Source organism: Anabrus simplex, chromosome 14 (assembly GCF_040414725.1).
Source record: "Anabrus simplex isolate iqAnaSimp1 chromosome 14, ASM4041472v1, whole genome shotgun sequence".
NCBI classification, from domain to species: domain Eukaryota; kingdom Metazoa; phylum Arthropoda; class Insecta; order Orthoptera; family Tettigoniidae; genus Anabrus; species Anabrus simplex.
The window spans coordinates 100540400-100557898 of NC_090278.1; the positions used below are offsets into that span (position 1 = coordinate 100540400).

The window sequence follows — 17499 nt, forward strand, 5'->3', positions numbered from 1 at the left end:
TCAAGTAACCATAAATCTCAACACGTCATTTTCGACAGTAGTGAACCCCCACGCGCCTCCACTGCCATATTCTGATATAAACTAACTCTATTTTTCTCCTTTACGTTTTCGCATGTTAAGCGTTGTACCGGGCGAGTGAGCTTGCATCCGGGAGATAGTGGGTTCGAATTCCACTGTCGGCAGCCCTGAAGATGGTTTTCCGTGGTTTCCCATTTTCACACCACTCAATTGCTGGGACTGTACCTTAAGGCCACGGCCGCTTCCTTCCAACTCGTAGGCCTTTCCTATCCCATCGTCGCCATAAGACCTCTCTGTGTCGATGCGTCGTAAAGCCACTAGAAAAAAAACAGTAAGTTAAGAGTTGTTTTAAGTTATCTTTCAACTCGTCTTCATCGAATTCGTTAGAAGTCGAAGCCACTTCTTGTCCGTCTTTTGTGAGAAAGACCGTGCTTTATTTCACCCCTTCACTTGACTTTGTTTTCACGCACGTAGGGGGTGTCTACTTTCTTATCGTTGTATTTGCGTAACCTAACTTCCATTCCTGCGAGTGCGAATATCTTGATCCTGTTCACGTGGCTTTGAATTAGGAGTTAACTTTACCAAGTGGTAATTCTCAATCGAAGTTATGATGATCAATAACTGCTGTTAAGAGCAACTCTTTTGTATGTGATTTAATGTGGACGTATGTCATGACCTCATTTCTAGGGCAACCTCGTGTTTTAATTTTCTTAACAATTCGGTTCTCTCGAGTGGTGGTGTATGAAACAAAGTAATTTTGTGTCATTCGTTTTATTATCGGTCAAGTGACATCTTGAAATTTCTTCTGTGATAGGAAAGAAGTTGTCGTACTACGGCTCTCGTTTTAGAGCTAAAAAATAAAACGCATTAATTGTACAGTCACATTTACTTAAAATATCAAAATAATCTTTCGATTTGTCTCAATTTATTGAAACTGATAAACGTATACTTCTGCGTGTTATTGGTGTATTTTCTGCATAGTTTTGGAGTGTGTAGTGATGGGTTGTGAATGTTAGAAAAGTTAAAATGAAGCAATGATTTTAGGTTTTTCGTATTATGCCGTAAAGTTTTATCCATATACGCTTCCATTGTACACATACATGCTAAACTGAAGAGGTATTTTAGTGCTTTTATAAGTTGAAGCATATAGTCCCAAAATTCAATACAGCTGTAAAGAAATGTCTGTTGGCAGACCTGTACCCGGGCAGCGGCTCTGTTTTTCGGGATCTGGGGATGGCTGTCGGCTAAGTTATTTATATGAGCCGAAGTTTGTTATTTTATATATTTCACAATGCCTAGGATAAAAGCTTCTCCAAAGAAATGTGTTAAAACTACGAATTCACAGCAAGGCTCAAATACATGGGTGTTTCTTCTGAAAGGTGAGTTTGTTGATCGTTTTTCGTAAGAAAGCTGAAGCGTCTTTGTAGAGCTACCGTGCAAGATTCATTGTCAATGTCAAAGATGGTCTTTTGTGCAGCTTGTGGTGTTCTGGCTCAACGCAGAAAGCTTAATCCACAATATTGTTTTAAAGTTTGTTTGTGTTTGCATGTATAAATTTGTTTGATATTCCTGACAAAACCTTCAACTGCTTGTAAATACCGTTAAAATTGCGGGACCTTTGTTTGACATTATACAAGTGAAGTTTTTCTTACTTTGTTTTGATAAAGGAGGGGTGCATTTTATTGCAGGGGAAGCATTAGAGGTTCCTGAAGGCACACCAGATGTTGTACAGCTTCGCCATCCACAGTCTGGGGCCCCAGCGATGTTTTTATTTAGTCCTGGTGATGGAATGGTTCAAGAAGTTCTCACATTCTCTGAAAATAGAAGGTGAAATTTTACTCTTCAGATTCAGTATTAAAATTATCAAGGAGGATTATAGCATTATTCATAAATATGAGATTTGTTTATACGCTTGAGGCTTGTACAAGATGATGTTTTCGTTTGCTGTTCTTGGTTTTATCATCAGTATTGTTCATTATGCTAATAATACATGAAGATCTGTCTAGTTTTAAATTTTTACTATGTGGTTATTACAGTTTCCAACTTCAGCAGTGATCTTGGGTGGTGCTTGCTTATTTCAATTGATGTGATGTTTTTGTTTCATGAGGCAAAACTAATTAGGCCTACATTATTAACATGTACAGTACTGATTCAAGTTTGTTGACTGTCAGTTTGCGTGCTAAAGTATCAATATGTTAGCAAGTTTGTGTGTACCGTGCATTGTTTTGTTTTATACTTCTTTAACTCTTGTTGTTAGCCCTGTTCTTGGCGGCGAAGCTGTAGTAACCCTTACTCAAGGTTTAGTAACACGACCCACCACTAGGTGGCGCACTTCAGCTTACTGTCACACTAGTAGCGCCGACAGGGAACGCTGAGAGGAACGACAATGCTTCGAACTGTTGTATGGGGACCCTTTCTTTCCTACAGCTGTGTCTTCTTGTTGGTTAGCAATGTCTGTTTGTGGAGGTTGTGACATAAAGGTGAACACGTTTTCAGTTGATTTTAAGGAGAACCAGAATAATTTTATTCTGTTCCTTGAAGGACATAATTTAATTATTACAACCAGGATTTGCGGCACGTGTGATCGGAGTGTGAAATTGAGTACACTCAGAGATAAAAGAATTGTTTTTGCATGCCGTCGTCGCATTGAAGGCGGGAAACAGTGCGGGTGGAATGAGAGCGCGAGAAAGAACACATTCTTTGCTGACTCAAAACTTCCGATATTTGATATTGCACTATTTTGTGTACTTTGGTGCCTATTACTTCATTCATCAGGCAAGAATTTGGTTTCTCTTCAAACACAATAGTTGATTGGTGTAGTTTCTGTCGGGAGGTGTGTATTCATTGGGTACACACCAACAAGCAGAAAATTGGTGGTCCCGGCGTTTTCGTCGAAGTCGACGAAAGTAAGTTCGATAAGACGAAATACCACAGAGGGCAACATACTGAGGGACAGTGGGTGTTTGGTGGTGTTGAACAGGGCAACTGCAAAAACTTTTTTGTTGTGCCTGTTGAAAGACGTGACAAGGATATGTTGCTGGCAGTCATTCAAGAATGGGTTTTGCCAGGAACTATTATTATCAGTGACTGCTGGAAGGCATACGATTGCCAGAAGGGTTATGCCTAATGATAGGCCACCTGTTCACACGCAAAACATTGAAAATAGGTGGTGCCACATGAAGCATGGGAGTTTCTCAGTTCCAGGATTTGGAAGGAAGAAGGCCCACTTTGTTGGGTATCTTGCAGAGTTCCTGTTCAAATCCAACTTTCCTTAGATACACGTGTGCACGAGTTTTTTAAGGCCGCTGGTCAACTATAACCCTCCTCTCCATTAAGTGAAGTGTATGTTTCTTTTCATTATTAATAAATTTTGAAGTATTTCAGGAAAAGAGTGGTTATTGTGAAGTATTTATTGCATTTTTAATATTAATTCAGTAAAGCAAAGGGGGTCTGGGGGCCTAAGCCCCCATGTAGGAGGATTTGAGGAAAAATGAGGTTATTGTGACATATTTCTTGCATTTTACAACTACTAAATGACGTTTTTCATGCCGTGCGGACAGTATGCCCTGCTATGCGGCGACAGTTAAGAGCCTCTCGAAGGGAGTGTGGCCCCCTGTTCTCGTAACAGAGATTGGCCTCGAGGTGCAAAAATACCTTAAAGCTACTAAATGACCTTTATTTCTCACGCCGTGACCCTTTTAAACTTCCCTGGCTGCTTCATAATTTTTTTCTTCTGCAGTCCTAGGTGGTGGTGGTGGTGATTATTGTTTTAAGAGGAAGTACAACTAGGCAACCATCCTCTATATAAATCAGAGAGAAAAAATGGAAGGGACCGACCTTTCGAAAAATGAAGATATCGGCCAAAGGAAGACAAGGGCCACGAAGGGCGTGAAAATGAAAGACTCCCTAGCCCTCGCAAACCTAATAGCGTCGGGGTCGGAAAAGAACAAGAGTTGACCAAGGGAGGTCGGATATGATAGATGAAAGTGAGCACAAGTAAGTGGAAGCAATGCCAGGACTCCGCTCAGTGCCCCGTGGTCGCCAACCCAACGCTCAAATGTTCAGAGAACCTGGGGCCCCTTTTAGTCGCCTATTATGACAGGCAAGGGTTACCGTGGGTGTTATTCTACCGCCTCCACCCACAGGGTTAGCAATCCTAGGTGTCAGTGACGTCATCCTCTTCCTTACGTGAACCAATCACCGTTATAAACTATGGAGTGTGGCATCTAAAACAGTATTTCTGGTTATGAAAGGAAATGTGGGTGGGTGGGTAGGTGGGTTGGTCCCTGGCAAGCGTATTGAACATATCTCTCTTCTACAATCATTATAAGGTAAACTTGTAAGCATTTCAAGTAACATTCTGTGAAATAATCCTTGAGTAAGGGTTTCTATATTTTTATCCACAATGTTACGAAAAAAATTTAAAATCAAATACGTATTTATCAGCTGCAGTTTATAAGGCACTGTATAATTTTAAGGATCAGCCCTACGTGTCAATCATGAGGAACGTTTATAAGAAATAAGCGTTAGAGAGCACCGTATGGGAAGAAGTCCAGAATCAAATACGTATCCAAGTATAGTACTGAGCAAATTCTTGAAGAGTTGAATTGCTTTTATGAGGTACTGTATTATTTTAGGGAATACCACTGCCTGTTTATAAATTGAAACATTATGAAGATGAAATACGTAGCAAGTTCCTGAAGAGTAGATTGGCACTGTGCTTCGTAAGTTAGTTAAAACATTGAGATAAAACAATTGTGAAGAGAAAAAAAAATACTAAAAAGCGCAATATTGGAACAGTTGAGGAGCGTAATGACATAGCGTGAGATATTTTGAAGGGAACAGTTGAGGTCTAACTTAGAATAGTGTAAAGTATAAATTTAAAAGTTAGAGTGGTCAAAATCATTAGATGTTAGAAAATGTCATTAAAATGGGAGAGTGAAAAAAGAGGAATGTAATGAGGAAAGAAAAGGTTGAAGAAAAATATAAATAAAGGGAAGAATAGGGAAATAAATGAGGAGGTGAAGTAGTGAAGGTGGGTCAGGAGGGTGTGTTATAGGAAGTGGAAAATGGTGGTAGCAACTGTATAAGGTCTGGAATATTGAATTTGGGTTTGTAAATTTAGCATTTTTGAAAAAGCAGATAAGGAAGTCGAATAAAATATTAGGTTTTTCATAAATGTCATTTAAATTCAAATTGAGGTTGAAGTATTGATCAAGATGAATACCGTATTTACTCGTGTATTAACCCCCCCCCCCCTGGCTTTTCGAGACGAAGAAAATGAAAAGAAAATCTCGCCTGTAAGACACGCCAACTTAATTCGTCAGAGAACGATGACGATTCCGCCTTGAAGCGGGTACAAGTCTTATTGCAGCTCTGATGACTTCGCACAAATTTGTGAGTAGTTTCGTCCGTATGACCTACGCAATGAAAAACACGTCGAATCCATGCAGTACATCTGTGTTTCGTAGTTAAGAAATGTCTGACTCAGTAGCATAGGTCTACTCCAACTCTGACGTCACACAAATAGATGAATAGGCCTAGCTTCGTGTCCAACCCGCGCATTGCAAGCGTGCTTCAGTCATGCTATATGTCTGTGTTTTGTAGTTAATAATGTCCACCAGCGTAATGGTTAGCACAATTAGTTGCTGTTTTCGGGGGTCTGACTTTGATTCCCGGTACCGTACTGCCAGAGATTTACTAATGGCAGGAAGGTTGATATGCTGTAAAAGCGGTACATGTAACTCCCCTCCACTGGGGGTGTGTCTAAAAAGAGCTGTACAACCTCGGGATGAGGAAACAAGTTTACTTTAGTTGAGAAATATTCGTGGTTGTTGGTGCTTATACAGCAGGCGAGATCATTAACAAAGTGGTCGTTTAATATCTCGTAACTCAGGCCAATATAGGCCTGTATATTTGGAGAGAAGTAAGTTTAAAACGTGATAAAAGCTGTCCAGTTAAAATGATTGTTTTACTCACCAACGTACCTGACAAATAATAATAATAATAATAATAATTTTATGTCCCCACGTACTTTAAACGATTTTCGGAGATGCCAAACAAAACATACTAGGGTATGCGCTAATAAAAAAAGACAATAACATAAAAAATTAAACGTTATGATAATAAAACACATTACCGCCACACCTGTAGGTATCCATAAATGCGGTATATTTTCCGGTTATTTATTTTTATTTTTCCGTCGAACTTTTGGCACTATCAGGGCGATAATATACCTAACCTAAACAATGTGGCCTGTCTTATCTCATGGGCAGCTGTTTACACAAATCCTGATGTGATAAATGTAGAGAACAAGTATGAAATATATTTAATAATAAGGGTCTGTGTTTCAATAGCCGTAGTCATCAAAAGAATGTTTCCAGTTACTATGTATTGCATTCGGAAGTACAACTCGTAACATACGCTAGTTATCAGCTGATGGTTTGGTATGCCTTCTGCAGCACTTCTTTATTCGGAAGGAGTGGCTTCTGCTGCATATACACCAAGTGGGAATAGATTTACACTGTTCAGACTCTATAGTCGGGAACAAAATTATTTTAAAAAGGTTCAATAAGACGGGACCTCGTATGCTATTGATTGCAGTGTGTGGCTCAAAGAGAATGAAGCATGGCTGTCGCGACTGGCGAGAGATAGCCGTGAAGATGACGTCACTTAGAATGCCGACACGTCGCGCCAGTAGCAAGGCAGGGAAGTTGGCGGCGCAAGGCGATAATTCAAATGAAAGCAGTGATCAGGTTTACTGTGTGCGAGGCCTACTGCTGACTGGCCATTAAGTTCTTTTGTATCAATATTTAATTATATATGATAACATAATACACTTCTACGGGATCGAGTATGAAGTGAGACGAATCTTCGTAGCGAGTTTTTACGGCCGTATGCCCTTTCTGACGTCAACCTCACCAGAGGAATTAGTGAGATGTAACAAATGACGTTGATATGAGTAAGTAAAACGGACTTTTGTATGTACCGTAGGCCTAAAAGTCGTGTTCACCATTTTTTGTCTTTTTACGTTTAGAAATTCTGCCTTCCAACGAAAATAGCCGGTATAACTTAAATACATTCTAAGTTTGTTAAATAATAGTATAGAATGTTTACACGTACAATTTATAGCTCTTTATAACTTAGAAGTCATGTGTTCGCTGTACAAAATTTTGAGGTTATTGCATAATGGACCCCCCTTTATTATTTTTGGCTGTAAAAATAGGAAAAAAGGGGTTTAATACGCGAGTAAATACGGTAAAACATTTTTAATTAAATAGGAATGTAAACTTGCATTTCTTATTTTAATAGTATTGACAGGTTTAACCATTTTATACTTTTTTTAACTTATTCGTGAACTCACTTCAATACGAAACAATATGAAATTCTAATAATATATAATATTATAGTCACTGTCCCTCACTGCAAAATCTTTTTAACCCTCAAATGGTTAAACGACGATGCATCGCCCTTTTTGTACACGTTGTTGTGGTCAACGACGATACATCGACTGTTTTGCAGCCGTTCATTTGATACGCTCTCGTTATGCGTAGTGACACACAAATGTGCTCTATTTAGTATCATTTTAAACAGCAGATTACAGTCTCTCTTTTTACTCTAGTTGCTAGGTTGTAGACTGCCGTTTAAATGTACTGCACAGTCTTAAAGTTCAGTCGTTAGGCTCGCTACCTTAACTGCGCAGTACAATATGGCGCCCTGCCGCGTCACGGTGTCGTTCTGTTGTACGCCCTGTTTTTATCAGTTTTGCGGAAATGGCGAGTAATTTAGTTTCAAGACCCAAGAAATTTTCTGTTCAAGTCCCATTCGGAAGATGTTGGATGAAATAATGAGTGACGCGAGTGATAATGACAGTGACATTGACAGACCTCCTGAAAAGCTGGAACGTTTATGCGTAATCTGTGGACCAACAAAAACGGGGAAGGACCTGTTATTTGTGCCCTGGTTGTAACTGTGCAGTTCACAGGGAGTTTCACCACAATTTGCAGCACTTCCGGAGGCCTGAAAGGAGAGGAAGAAAGAGGAGAGCACAGTCTAGTTCTGGTAGCTCCTCTGAGTGACGTTGCGGGGGCGTTCTAGTGCTTGTGTATATATGTATATCTCTCTTTATTTTCGTATATAACATCTAAAGTGTTTATATTTTTTTGAAGTGCATAAAATTGTGCACAATATTGTGATTTGACTTTCTAGGGTAAGTCGAATATTTTAGTGTCTGGTATGGGCGCAAACATTTTGATAATATAATTTTGGAACACTTTTTTGGAAACTCAGGATGGCTGTAAAGATATAATGAAAGGTACAAAACAAAAATATATTTATTTCAATAGCCTATGATATTAAGATTTAATAAAATGTATTACACTGCATGATTTCCTTTTAAAACCTATTTTTAAGAATTTTTAGTGAAAGTATACAAAAATCCTGAAAATAGTGTGACAGTAACAGTCGTTTATATGGACCATTTGAGGGTTAATGAACGCTTCCTTTTACTGCATACCATTGCGTGATATCGATCACAACTTCTGTTGCACAAAGCTCAAACACAGGTGATGTCGGGATCGTGATATTTGCTGGTCATGCACACCTTAAAGTGGAAGCCATGAACGGCATAGCGTGTCACTAAATGTCTTGGCTCATAGTTCCCTTGTTGCCAATCACTGTAGATGTGTGGCGTAGAACTCGGACCGTTATTTCATTTTTCTTTTGCCAAAGCACTTCCATGAGGCCTTTATATGCAGGAGTTGCTGGCAAAAGCAGCTGCAGTCGTAGTTCCTCAATGAAGAATGACTCCCTGGTGAGCTTGTACGCGAGCCGAGATGGTGTGAATTTGGAAGGGCATAACAATTTCTTCAGAAAAGTAGCTTTCACTTTCTCAATTTGTTCCAGTTTTCTCTGTGTGCAGTGTATCCGTATTAATTCTAGTCCATATGTTATGATAGAAGTGATTTTAATTTTGAATAATTTCATTGCCGTACCAATTGATAGTCTATTGATGAGTTTTATGCCATTCATCGCCTTTGTCTTCTATGTGTTTTCTGAATATGATGCCATGTGTTTGTAAGATCATGCCAAGATATTTGAAGTGTGCTAGTCTCTTTTCTTGGTAAAAGAAGGCGGCCTATGGTCCCCCTTTTCTGAAGCTCTTGGACACTGTCTTTTTTTCGTTAATTTGTAGCTCATCTTCGTTTGTCCATTGCACTAGTTGATCGAAGGCAATCTGCAATTCTACCTGGTCTGTTGATGTTAGTACCATATCATCTACATAGATATATAGACGTACCTTATCTGATGTTATTGCTTGAACTACGTCAGCTGTTGCTGCAATGAAGAGCAGAGGGCTCAGTGGATCTCCCTGGAGTACTTCGTTTTGTTTGTTGAATTGGACGTGAGCTATTGATACTGTCACTGATGACTGTGCTGTTGTCGTGCCGTGCGTTTTGAATCATTCGCAATGAAATTCTTATATCTGTATAGGTGTTCACATCGTAGTGTTTTTGTGAACATAATGTTATGTAGGTATATCACTTGACTGTGAAATAGATTTATGGTCTGGTTTATTTCCTTGCTACTTGACTCAGCAATGTTTAGTCACATTGATGCACATCTCCAGCACTGTCTCTCCAAAAGAAATACTTGGGCATCTGAGTGAATATTTGTGCCAGTGTGTCTTTTCGAGAACTAATATGCCAAGGAAGAAGAATAAGAAATGTTATTTGGAGGAGTGAGTTTATTGTATAAAGTGACTAGTGTTGTGTTTGTGTCTGGTGCCTAACACCACTTCTTGTTATGAAAGTAATGATGGCAATAGGCTATCTGTGTGTCAGTTTTCATGTTCCATTTTACTCTTAGATATCAGTAAATCTAGATCTCTTTTGAGTGATCTGTGGTCAGTTTTATAATTACTGTAATGTGTCATCAGTGAATTGAGTGCCGACATTGTACGACATGAACCTCTGTCATCTTGGAATTTGTGACCGACACTCTTAACCACTGTCCCTCAGACGGAATTTGTGAGAGGGTGGTACTTCTGTAGAGCCTTTGCGGCTAACGCACGTGAAAAAGCCTATAAAAATGACGTGAGTAGCGTAGAGGAGAGATCCTTCCTTTGTGCTTGCGATGGAGCTACTAACCCGCCCTTAAAAGTACTCTTGCATAGAAAGTTACGTTAGAGATCCAGCATGGTGCGGCTCAATTCAATACTCAGCAAGCTTGCCAACAGCTACATTTTTAGTTGTTAAGATGGATTGCTTAGGTGTGGCAAGTGACAAAACCATAAGTCACAGCCCATCCTTAGTGACATCACCATTGGTCTGGTTTGGTTTCCAGGCCAGCACACGCCATGACAACTTTCAAATCGACGGTTCTCTTTCTTCTGCCAACTGTGACAGCCCTGTATCTGCACACGATACAATCTTTATCTTTTTAATTGGCCAGTCAGTAGAAATACAGCACATTGTCATATTCTGCTGATTTACAGTCTCGGTTTTAATTTTAATGTATACTTCCATGAGCACGCTGGTGGGTTTCTGGCAAGCGTAAAGGTACTTGATTTTTCTCCCCCCTAAGTCTACTCGCTAAGTAGGGAAGTATCTTGGATTTGCGACCATTTTGTGTGCTGCTGTTGGCCAGCTTGTGTCAGCTGTCATGAAGACTGTTCTCTATTACCTCCGATAGAGCTTGCAGAGGTTAGAGACAGAGGCTTGGTGATGTTCCTTTATTGTTGGTTGGCTGGAGTGCCGATAAGGAACATAGTTTGTATAGCCTTTTCTTATTGGTTTCTGCACGTCCCTGCTAGTGACAAAAAACATTAGTCTAACACGTCAGGATTGTTTTGGAGAACACCTCTTGAAAGGAATAATCCCTCTCTTAATTATCAGTGGATCTGTTTCGTGTCAGCCATTGGCCCACATTATGATGCATTTGGGGTTAGAAGTGATTTGTTAGGATTGAGTAGCAGGGTCACGTTGGCTATTACATCTAACTGCGTTAAATTCTGAGAGTGACGCAATACTTCATAAAAGGCTTCCAGTCGTGGATTGTGTGTTTTGTTATAAAAGTAAGTTTCTTCTAGAGGCGGGGTGGTGGGATTCTAGCATTGGCGATGAACACATCTCTCCTGTTTAAGCATTCATATATTACATCTCGCCACCTTAGATGCTTCGAGTAAATGTGTCTCACATGGCTACTATCATCGGAGCATATTACCGTAATAGAAACGTGTCGTGGTAATGCAGTTGCTCCTCGTGGCACCAAAGAGTCATGGCGTGCAATAACTGTTGAGGCAGAGATTAGATAAGTGTTCTTGGCTCGAGTTCTGCATGCATAGAAGTTGTGTGGAACGCTAGAAACTTTGTCAGAATGTGTTCAAATTTTTGTTTTAGTAATGTTTGAATATGTTGATAAAAAGTGCGGAATTACGGAAAGAGATGGTAGGGTTGTGAAGTTGCACACTATCTCACTCTCACTGGAAATCCTTGTTATACATGACATTATTAGTCTTGTTTGCTGTGGTCGCTCGAGATCAAGCCCCGTGTGAAAAGCATTCAGTTCTTGGGTCCGCAGCAGTTTTGCTCTGTAAAGTAGGAACTGCAGTCTTCATCTCCTAAGTGTGACCTTGGTTGTCAGTTAACTCGGGACGTGTTGCCATCTTCAGGCTGCATACATGGCGGCACATTTCCTGTGACTTTTGGCCACTCAGTGGATGTGAGCATAGGATCGTTTGAGGTTAAGGTAGCACAGTATTCAGATGGACCAATCAAGTATAATTATGCATACACTTTTCAAAGAATATAAATATACTAATGGTAATATTTTAACTTTGGTAGTACATCAGTTGACTGTTCTCCAACAGTAAACACAAACAGTAGCTAAGTTTCTTCCAAGGAAACCAGCTGATGTTTTAGTAGCTGAGAACAGCCTGCTGAATTGTTTTAAAATATTCTCTTACATAACAAGAAATGTGTGCGTGTTCAAACAACGTTATATATTGACGATGTTTTATGAGTAGTTGAATGTTGTTAAATCTTAAGACATGGGGAATCTTACTTTGTTATGTAGAAATCTCTGGTGAAGGGAGTGATGACTACCAAAATGTGTAAGAGTTGAAATAATTGTACAAAATTAGGAACTTGACATGGTGGACCAAACTATTACCCGTGGTATATTGACGGACCAACTAAGGACCGACAATTGTCAAATTTGTTGAGTCTTTCAGAAAGCGTCCTGAATCTTGAGATTACCCCCTGTGGGTGGGGGACGCAGACGAAGAATCCGCTGCCTGTTGTGAGGGGCGACCAAGGGATGATTGAATTATAACCATGAAACTACTTGTGATTAGTACCATCACGTTGGGAACACCGTGGGTCACCTTTGTTTGTGAGTAGTAGCACTAAGTTAGGTACACAATAGGTTCACTGTGGGTTTCCAGTACCACTATATCTGGAGCATCACGGGCTTACATCGCCTGTGATTAGTACACCTAGGCGAGAAGCACCATGGGTTTGCGTTGCCTATGAGTGGTGCCATTATGTGAGAAACACCGTACGTCAGCGTTACGTGTGCAATGTACAATACTTGTGAGTAGTACCACAACCGAAAGTCTGTGTACCGCTACATTAGAAGTACATTGGTTCTACTTTACTAGCGATAAGTACTGTCATGAGGGGCCATTGTCGTAGATTTTGGACCCCTTTAGACAACAAGCGTCATCAATTCAGGATTGTGCTTTGGAAGCAGTCCCTTGGTCAGTATATGCCACTGTTTTAAGTTAGTTTCCGGTTAGGTGGGGCATTGCAGGGCGGATCCACTGATTGTTTTAAGTTCATAATCGTTGTTCTTCATCATCATCTTTATGAATTCTAGTCAGTGGATTAATTTTGGAATTGACGGGCTGAGTGGCTCAGACGGTTAAGGCGCTGGCCTTCTAACCCCAACTTGGCAGGTTCGATCCTGGCTCAGTCCGGTGGTATTTGAAGGTGCTCAAATACGACAGCCCCGTGTCGGTAGATTTACTGGCACGTTAAAGAACTCCTGCGGGACTAAATTCCGGCACCTCGGCGTCTCCGAAGACCTTAAAAAGTAGTTAGTGGGACGTAAAACAAATAACATTATTATTAATTTTGGAATTATCTTCAACTTTCAGTATTGCGAGTTGGATCTGCTGATAATTTTAATTTGTATTCATCACATTTTGAATTCTGGTCAGTGGAATGTTTGAAGGGGCCTAACGTCTAGTTCAACGGCCCCTAATTGCATTTAAGTCAGAGTTGGCCAAAATAAGAAATGTAGTGAAAACATGAAGTTATAAAATATAAACTCACCTAATTTACACAATATTGTTTCATAATTTGCAGCAGACACTCCAATGTGTCTGTCTTCAAAACTTCACTAATGTGTGGTATATTTCTAAGCAGGGGTGAACACAGAGAGCCACATCACATTTGACGCACGTGTACTGGGTTTCTCGCCTCTTCTTTTCGCCAATTGTTGTGTTGGATCAGACATGGCAGCATCTTGTAGGAAATTTCTTCTTTGGAGTAGGTTGTGCAGGGGATGGGAAATGTCTCTCCGTCAGTCTGGGTGGTGAGTGCATTTGTTTCCTGTAAATCTGTTTGTAAATGAGCGATTCCCATCTTCCATGATGTCTGTCATTGGACTCAACCCAATTACATCTAGTGAATAGGGTTTCATCACAAAACATGTGCTAAATACAGCATGACACAAAAACAGTGACAGGATAAGAAAAGTTTAAAACCTATTAACATATAAATGTCCGGACCACGAAAACCCACGATTTTCACCGCAGAGTACATAAGAACGTTAGTTCCTGTAGTATATAGAAATAATATAAATAATAATAGTTCCTGTAGTTACGTAAATAATACAAAATGAAGTCACCAGATATAGGACGCCCTCTTTTACTGGTTTATCTAGATATGTGGTACTTCTGGATGAGTTCCCTTATAAGCTGTAGATGAAAATCTGCTAGAGATGTGTTCTGTCCAGTTTTGACATTGAAGAGGGCATGAGAATTTAGAACAGTGGTGTCCAGCTGGTGGAAAAAGAACATTCGGAACGATTTCATTGACTTGCGCACACACTCGATGTCTGACCTCGTGTACTTGTAGTCAATAACACAATGGGGTTTTTCTACAGGCAGTCCTGTCTGTCCATGTTGTCAGTATGTCGTTCGAGCCACCTGATGGCAATCATGTTATCTGTTTGACCTTTCTTCAATTTTGTAGTAAATTTTGGCATACCCCTCCAGTTTTTCATGACGGTACCACATGTGTTGGTTTTGTTTTTGTGTAGGTGATCGTACAGTTGAGGACTTAAAAACCACAATGTATGTCCTTTCTGCGAGTACCTCTCAATTAGCGTCAAGACAACTGCACCTGATACACCCAATTCACGTTCAGGAATTATTTCTGTAGTTGACCCTGTGTAAACAATAAAATCCAGCACATATCCGGTCTGACACTCGCAGATAACAAATCTGTCTCTTTGATGGGATAAACTGTATGAATGAAAGCCTATCTTTGAAAAGCGTGAAACTTTCATCAGTGCAAATGTTTTCAAACGGTGTGAACGTTTCTCTGAACTTGTTTCGTTACAGGCACCTTCAGGCTGACTGTTGTTGTCATTGAAATGTAATGACAAGAGATATCTGTCTCTAGACATGAAATCCGAGAACTGCGGGGTCATTATTAGAGGATATGTTTACCCGTATTCAAGAATTTTAAGTTTCTTCATTCTTGCCATAAGCATTGTCACGGCGAAAAAGACGTACAGTTCTTCAGGCGTGGTTTCCCTCCATTTCTGTAGCCTTGAACTTGGAGACGGTGGTATTGTTTGCATAACAAATACAAAGTACTTGTTTGTTTCAACTGCTATATACTCCGTAATTTCTCGTAAAAAGAAGCGCTGAAATACGTCTAAAGCTGCTGGTTCATCATGAATCACACCAAATGATATACCCGATGAAGTGTCATCAAAACTGTGTATTACAGGACTAAACATATTACCTATGCGCCATTGAAATAAATCAGGTTCGGAACGAATTCTTTTTCTGGATTTGAGGAGCCGGTACTTGAGGCTCGGCACAATCACTGTCACAAGGACTGTAATCCTACCCGAATCACTGATTGAGTGCTCATCTTCCGATTTCAAGGGTATTCGCAGGTTTTATAAGTTCGAGCTTGGAAAGAATGCGCCGTCTGCTACTTGAAGCTAGGTGCTTTGCGGCACTGCCAACGTGAGCCGAGTGCATTATATATTTCCTTTTCAGAAATTTTGCAAGAGTTACCTCGGGCATAGCAGTGTAAGGGAGAACTGAGGGTTGGTGAGATAAAGACAAAACATCAGAATGAAGAGAATATATAATTAGAATTTCAGTAGACTTTATGCGGAGTGCTCCCAATACCTCTTATTCTGCTATAGACAGCTCTGTTTTTTCCTTTCTGGAAATTGAAATGCAAATTTTCACTTGTATCATGAAGGCATTGAATAAAAGAGACCGAGTGAAGTATGTTCTTTGTTAATTGTTCCAGGAAACGTTGGAGAATTTTGTGTCCTTTTGGATGGCTGTGCAGGCCAAAACAGAAATAATACAGCGGTCACTCTTTTCTACCGACTGACCAATATTTTGGTGTGATACAGTGTGGTGCACGCTCCTGGTCCTCCCAGACAGGCTGTTAGTCTTCTTTCATGCCACCCAAAATGCACTGGATGTGGTGCAAATAATACCATTGTAACTCTATGGTATGTTTCTGATACAATAATGATAATTTACAGGAGACATTGCGAGCGACCACAGTGCACTTAGCTGAGTTCTGGGATTGCTTCCACTTGTGAGGTCCTCGCCTTCAGCCATCCTCTCCGACCTCCCTTGTTCCATTCCGACCCAACGTATGGAGGCCTAGGGAGTCTTTCATATCATGCCCTTCGTGGCCGTTGCCTTTGCTTGATATCTTCATTTTTAATAGTGTCAATTTTTGCTCTCGGATTAGCATTAATAGAGGATGATTGCCCAGTTGTGCTTCCTCTTAAAACAATAATCACCATGATGAGTGTGCGAAAAGGAAGCATTCGTATTGAGGATCACCAAGACGGAAATGGCATAGCGATAAACATTTACAATAAACTATCACTGTCCTTCATCGCCAAGCTCAGACACTCATGTACGCAGCGGGATACCTCGCTATGAATAACAAAGTCTTGGTAGAAACTCTCACAACATAAATTAAGGTCAAGAGTGTTAGCAGACCAGGGATAAATAAGCAAAATAAAGGAAATACTTACAGTTATCCCAACCAAAAGGCCGTCGCTGATTGAGGAAGCACTGGACACAAGAGGCCAAGCGAATCAACTTAAAATAAGCTTAACTAATTGACTGAAATAATAATTCCTTGATCCATTTAAGAAAACTTTAATAATACCCAAACATTTATAATTTACCGACCTCAAAATTAATTTTTTTTAAATGATTTAAAAATACGATAAATACTGAATTCTATTTAGATCAATTAAAAGAATAACCCAGTAGAAAGTAAAATCCTTATATCAATAATTGCTGAATGAAAACAGAAGACCTCTTTAGAATAATAAATGAACGAGGTTCAATTCAAAATTAAATAATTAAATCCACCATTATAGATTGGAGAATGAAAACCTATCTAATAGACTATCTCGGTTTTCGGAGGTTGCGTGAAAACAGTAAGGATCAACCAAACCCACTATATCACAAATCGAAGAAATAATTCACGAACATGCAATAAAATACAGAAGTAGGATTAAATAATCCAAAATTCCCCAGAGACGATAACTAAAAATCGAAGGAGTAAGTCAAATACAGCAGAAATGATCCAATGCACGCAACTATTCCCAATACAGATGAACGTCAAGACCACAATAATCAGCAGACACTCAAATGTCAGATTCAACACAGCAACGCCCCCATTGCGTTTGCATTCTATTACACAGCTGTGTTACACAGGACAACCGCCATGATTAAAATGAGAACACGATGTACCGAGTAAGTCATTAGATCAGCTTTCATTTAAAGCACAAGTTTTCTTTTTAACAGCCCGAAATGGTTTGAAAATATTTTAAATAATAAATATTTGATTATGTTTTAAAACAAGAAAAGAAATAAAACCAGGCTTTTAAGGTTATACAATTAATTCGTACACCATCTTGTCGGAGCTCCTTGAACATAATTATTCCTTTCGTGCACGAAACCTAATATAACTGAATGCAGAAGCAAAAATTAACATATAATTATCTTCTTAAATTAAATTGAAACCTCAAATATTTTCACATTACAAGATAACGACAATGACCTGTTTTCGACTCTAAATATATATATTTTTTTTTTTTAACCCACAAATAATCCGAACATCACCTTTAGAAATTCTCACATATCGTAGACTTAAGTGGTCAGCGTCTTAGCACCATAAAATAACA

The 17499-nt window shown here is 39.6% G+C and overlaps 1 protein-coding gene across 2 annotated transcripts in view; it reads left to right on the forward strand.

Moving 5' to 3' along the window:
• The first annotated feature begins 505 nt into the window (after window positions 1-505).
• Window positions 506-17499, forward strand: part of LOC136885559 (ribonuclease H2 subunit B) — a 31860-nt gene continuing 14866 nt past the window's right edge. For both annotated transcript variants that reach the window (XM_067158197.2, XM_067158198.2), the window contains exons 1-2: window positions 506-1397; window positions 1707-1845. In XM_067158197.2, coding sequence (XP_067014298.1) covers window positions 1310-1397; window positions 1707-1845 — 227 coding nt within the window. In that variant the 5' untranslated portion in view covers window positions 506-1309. The remainder of the gene's footprint in view (window positions 1398-1706; window positions 1846-17499) is intronic.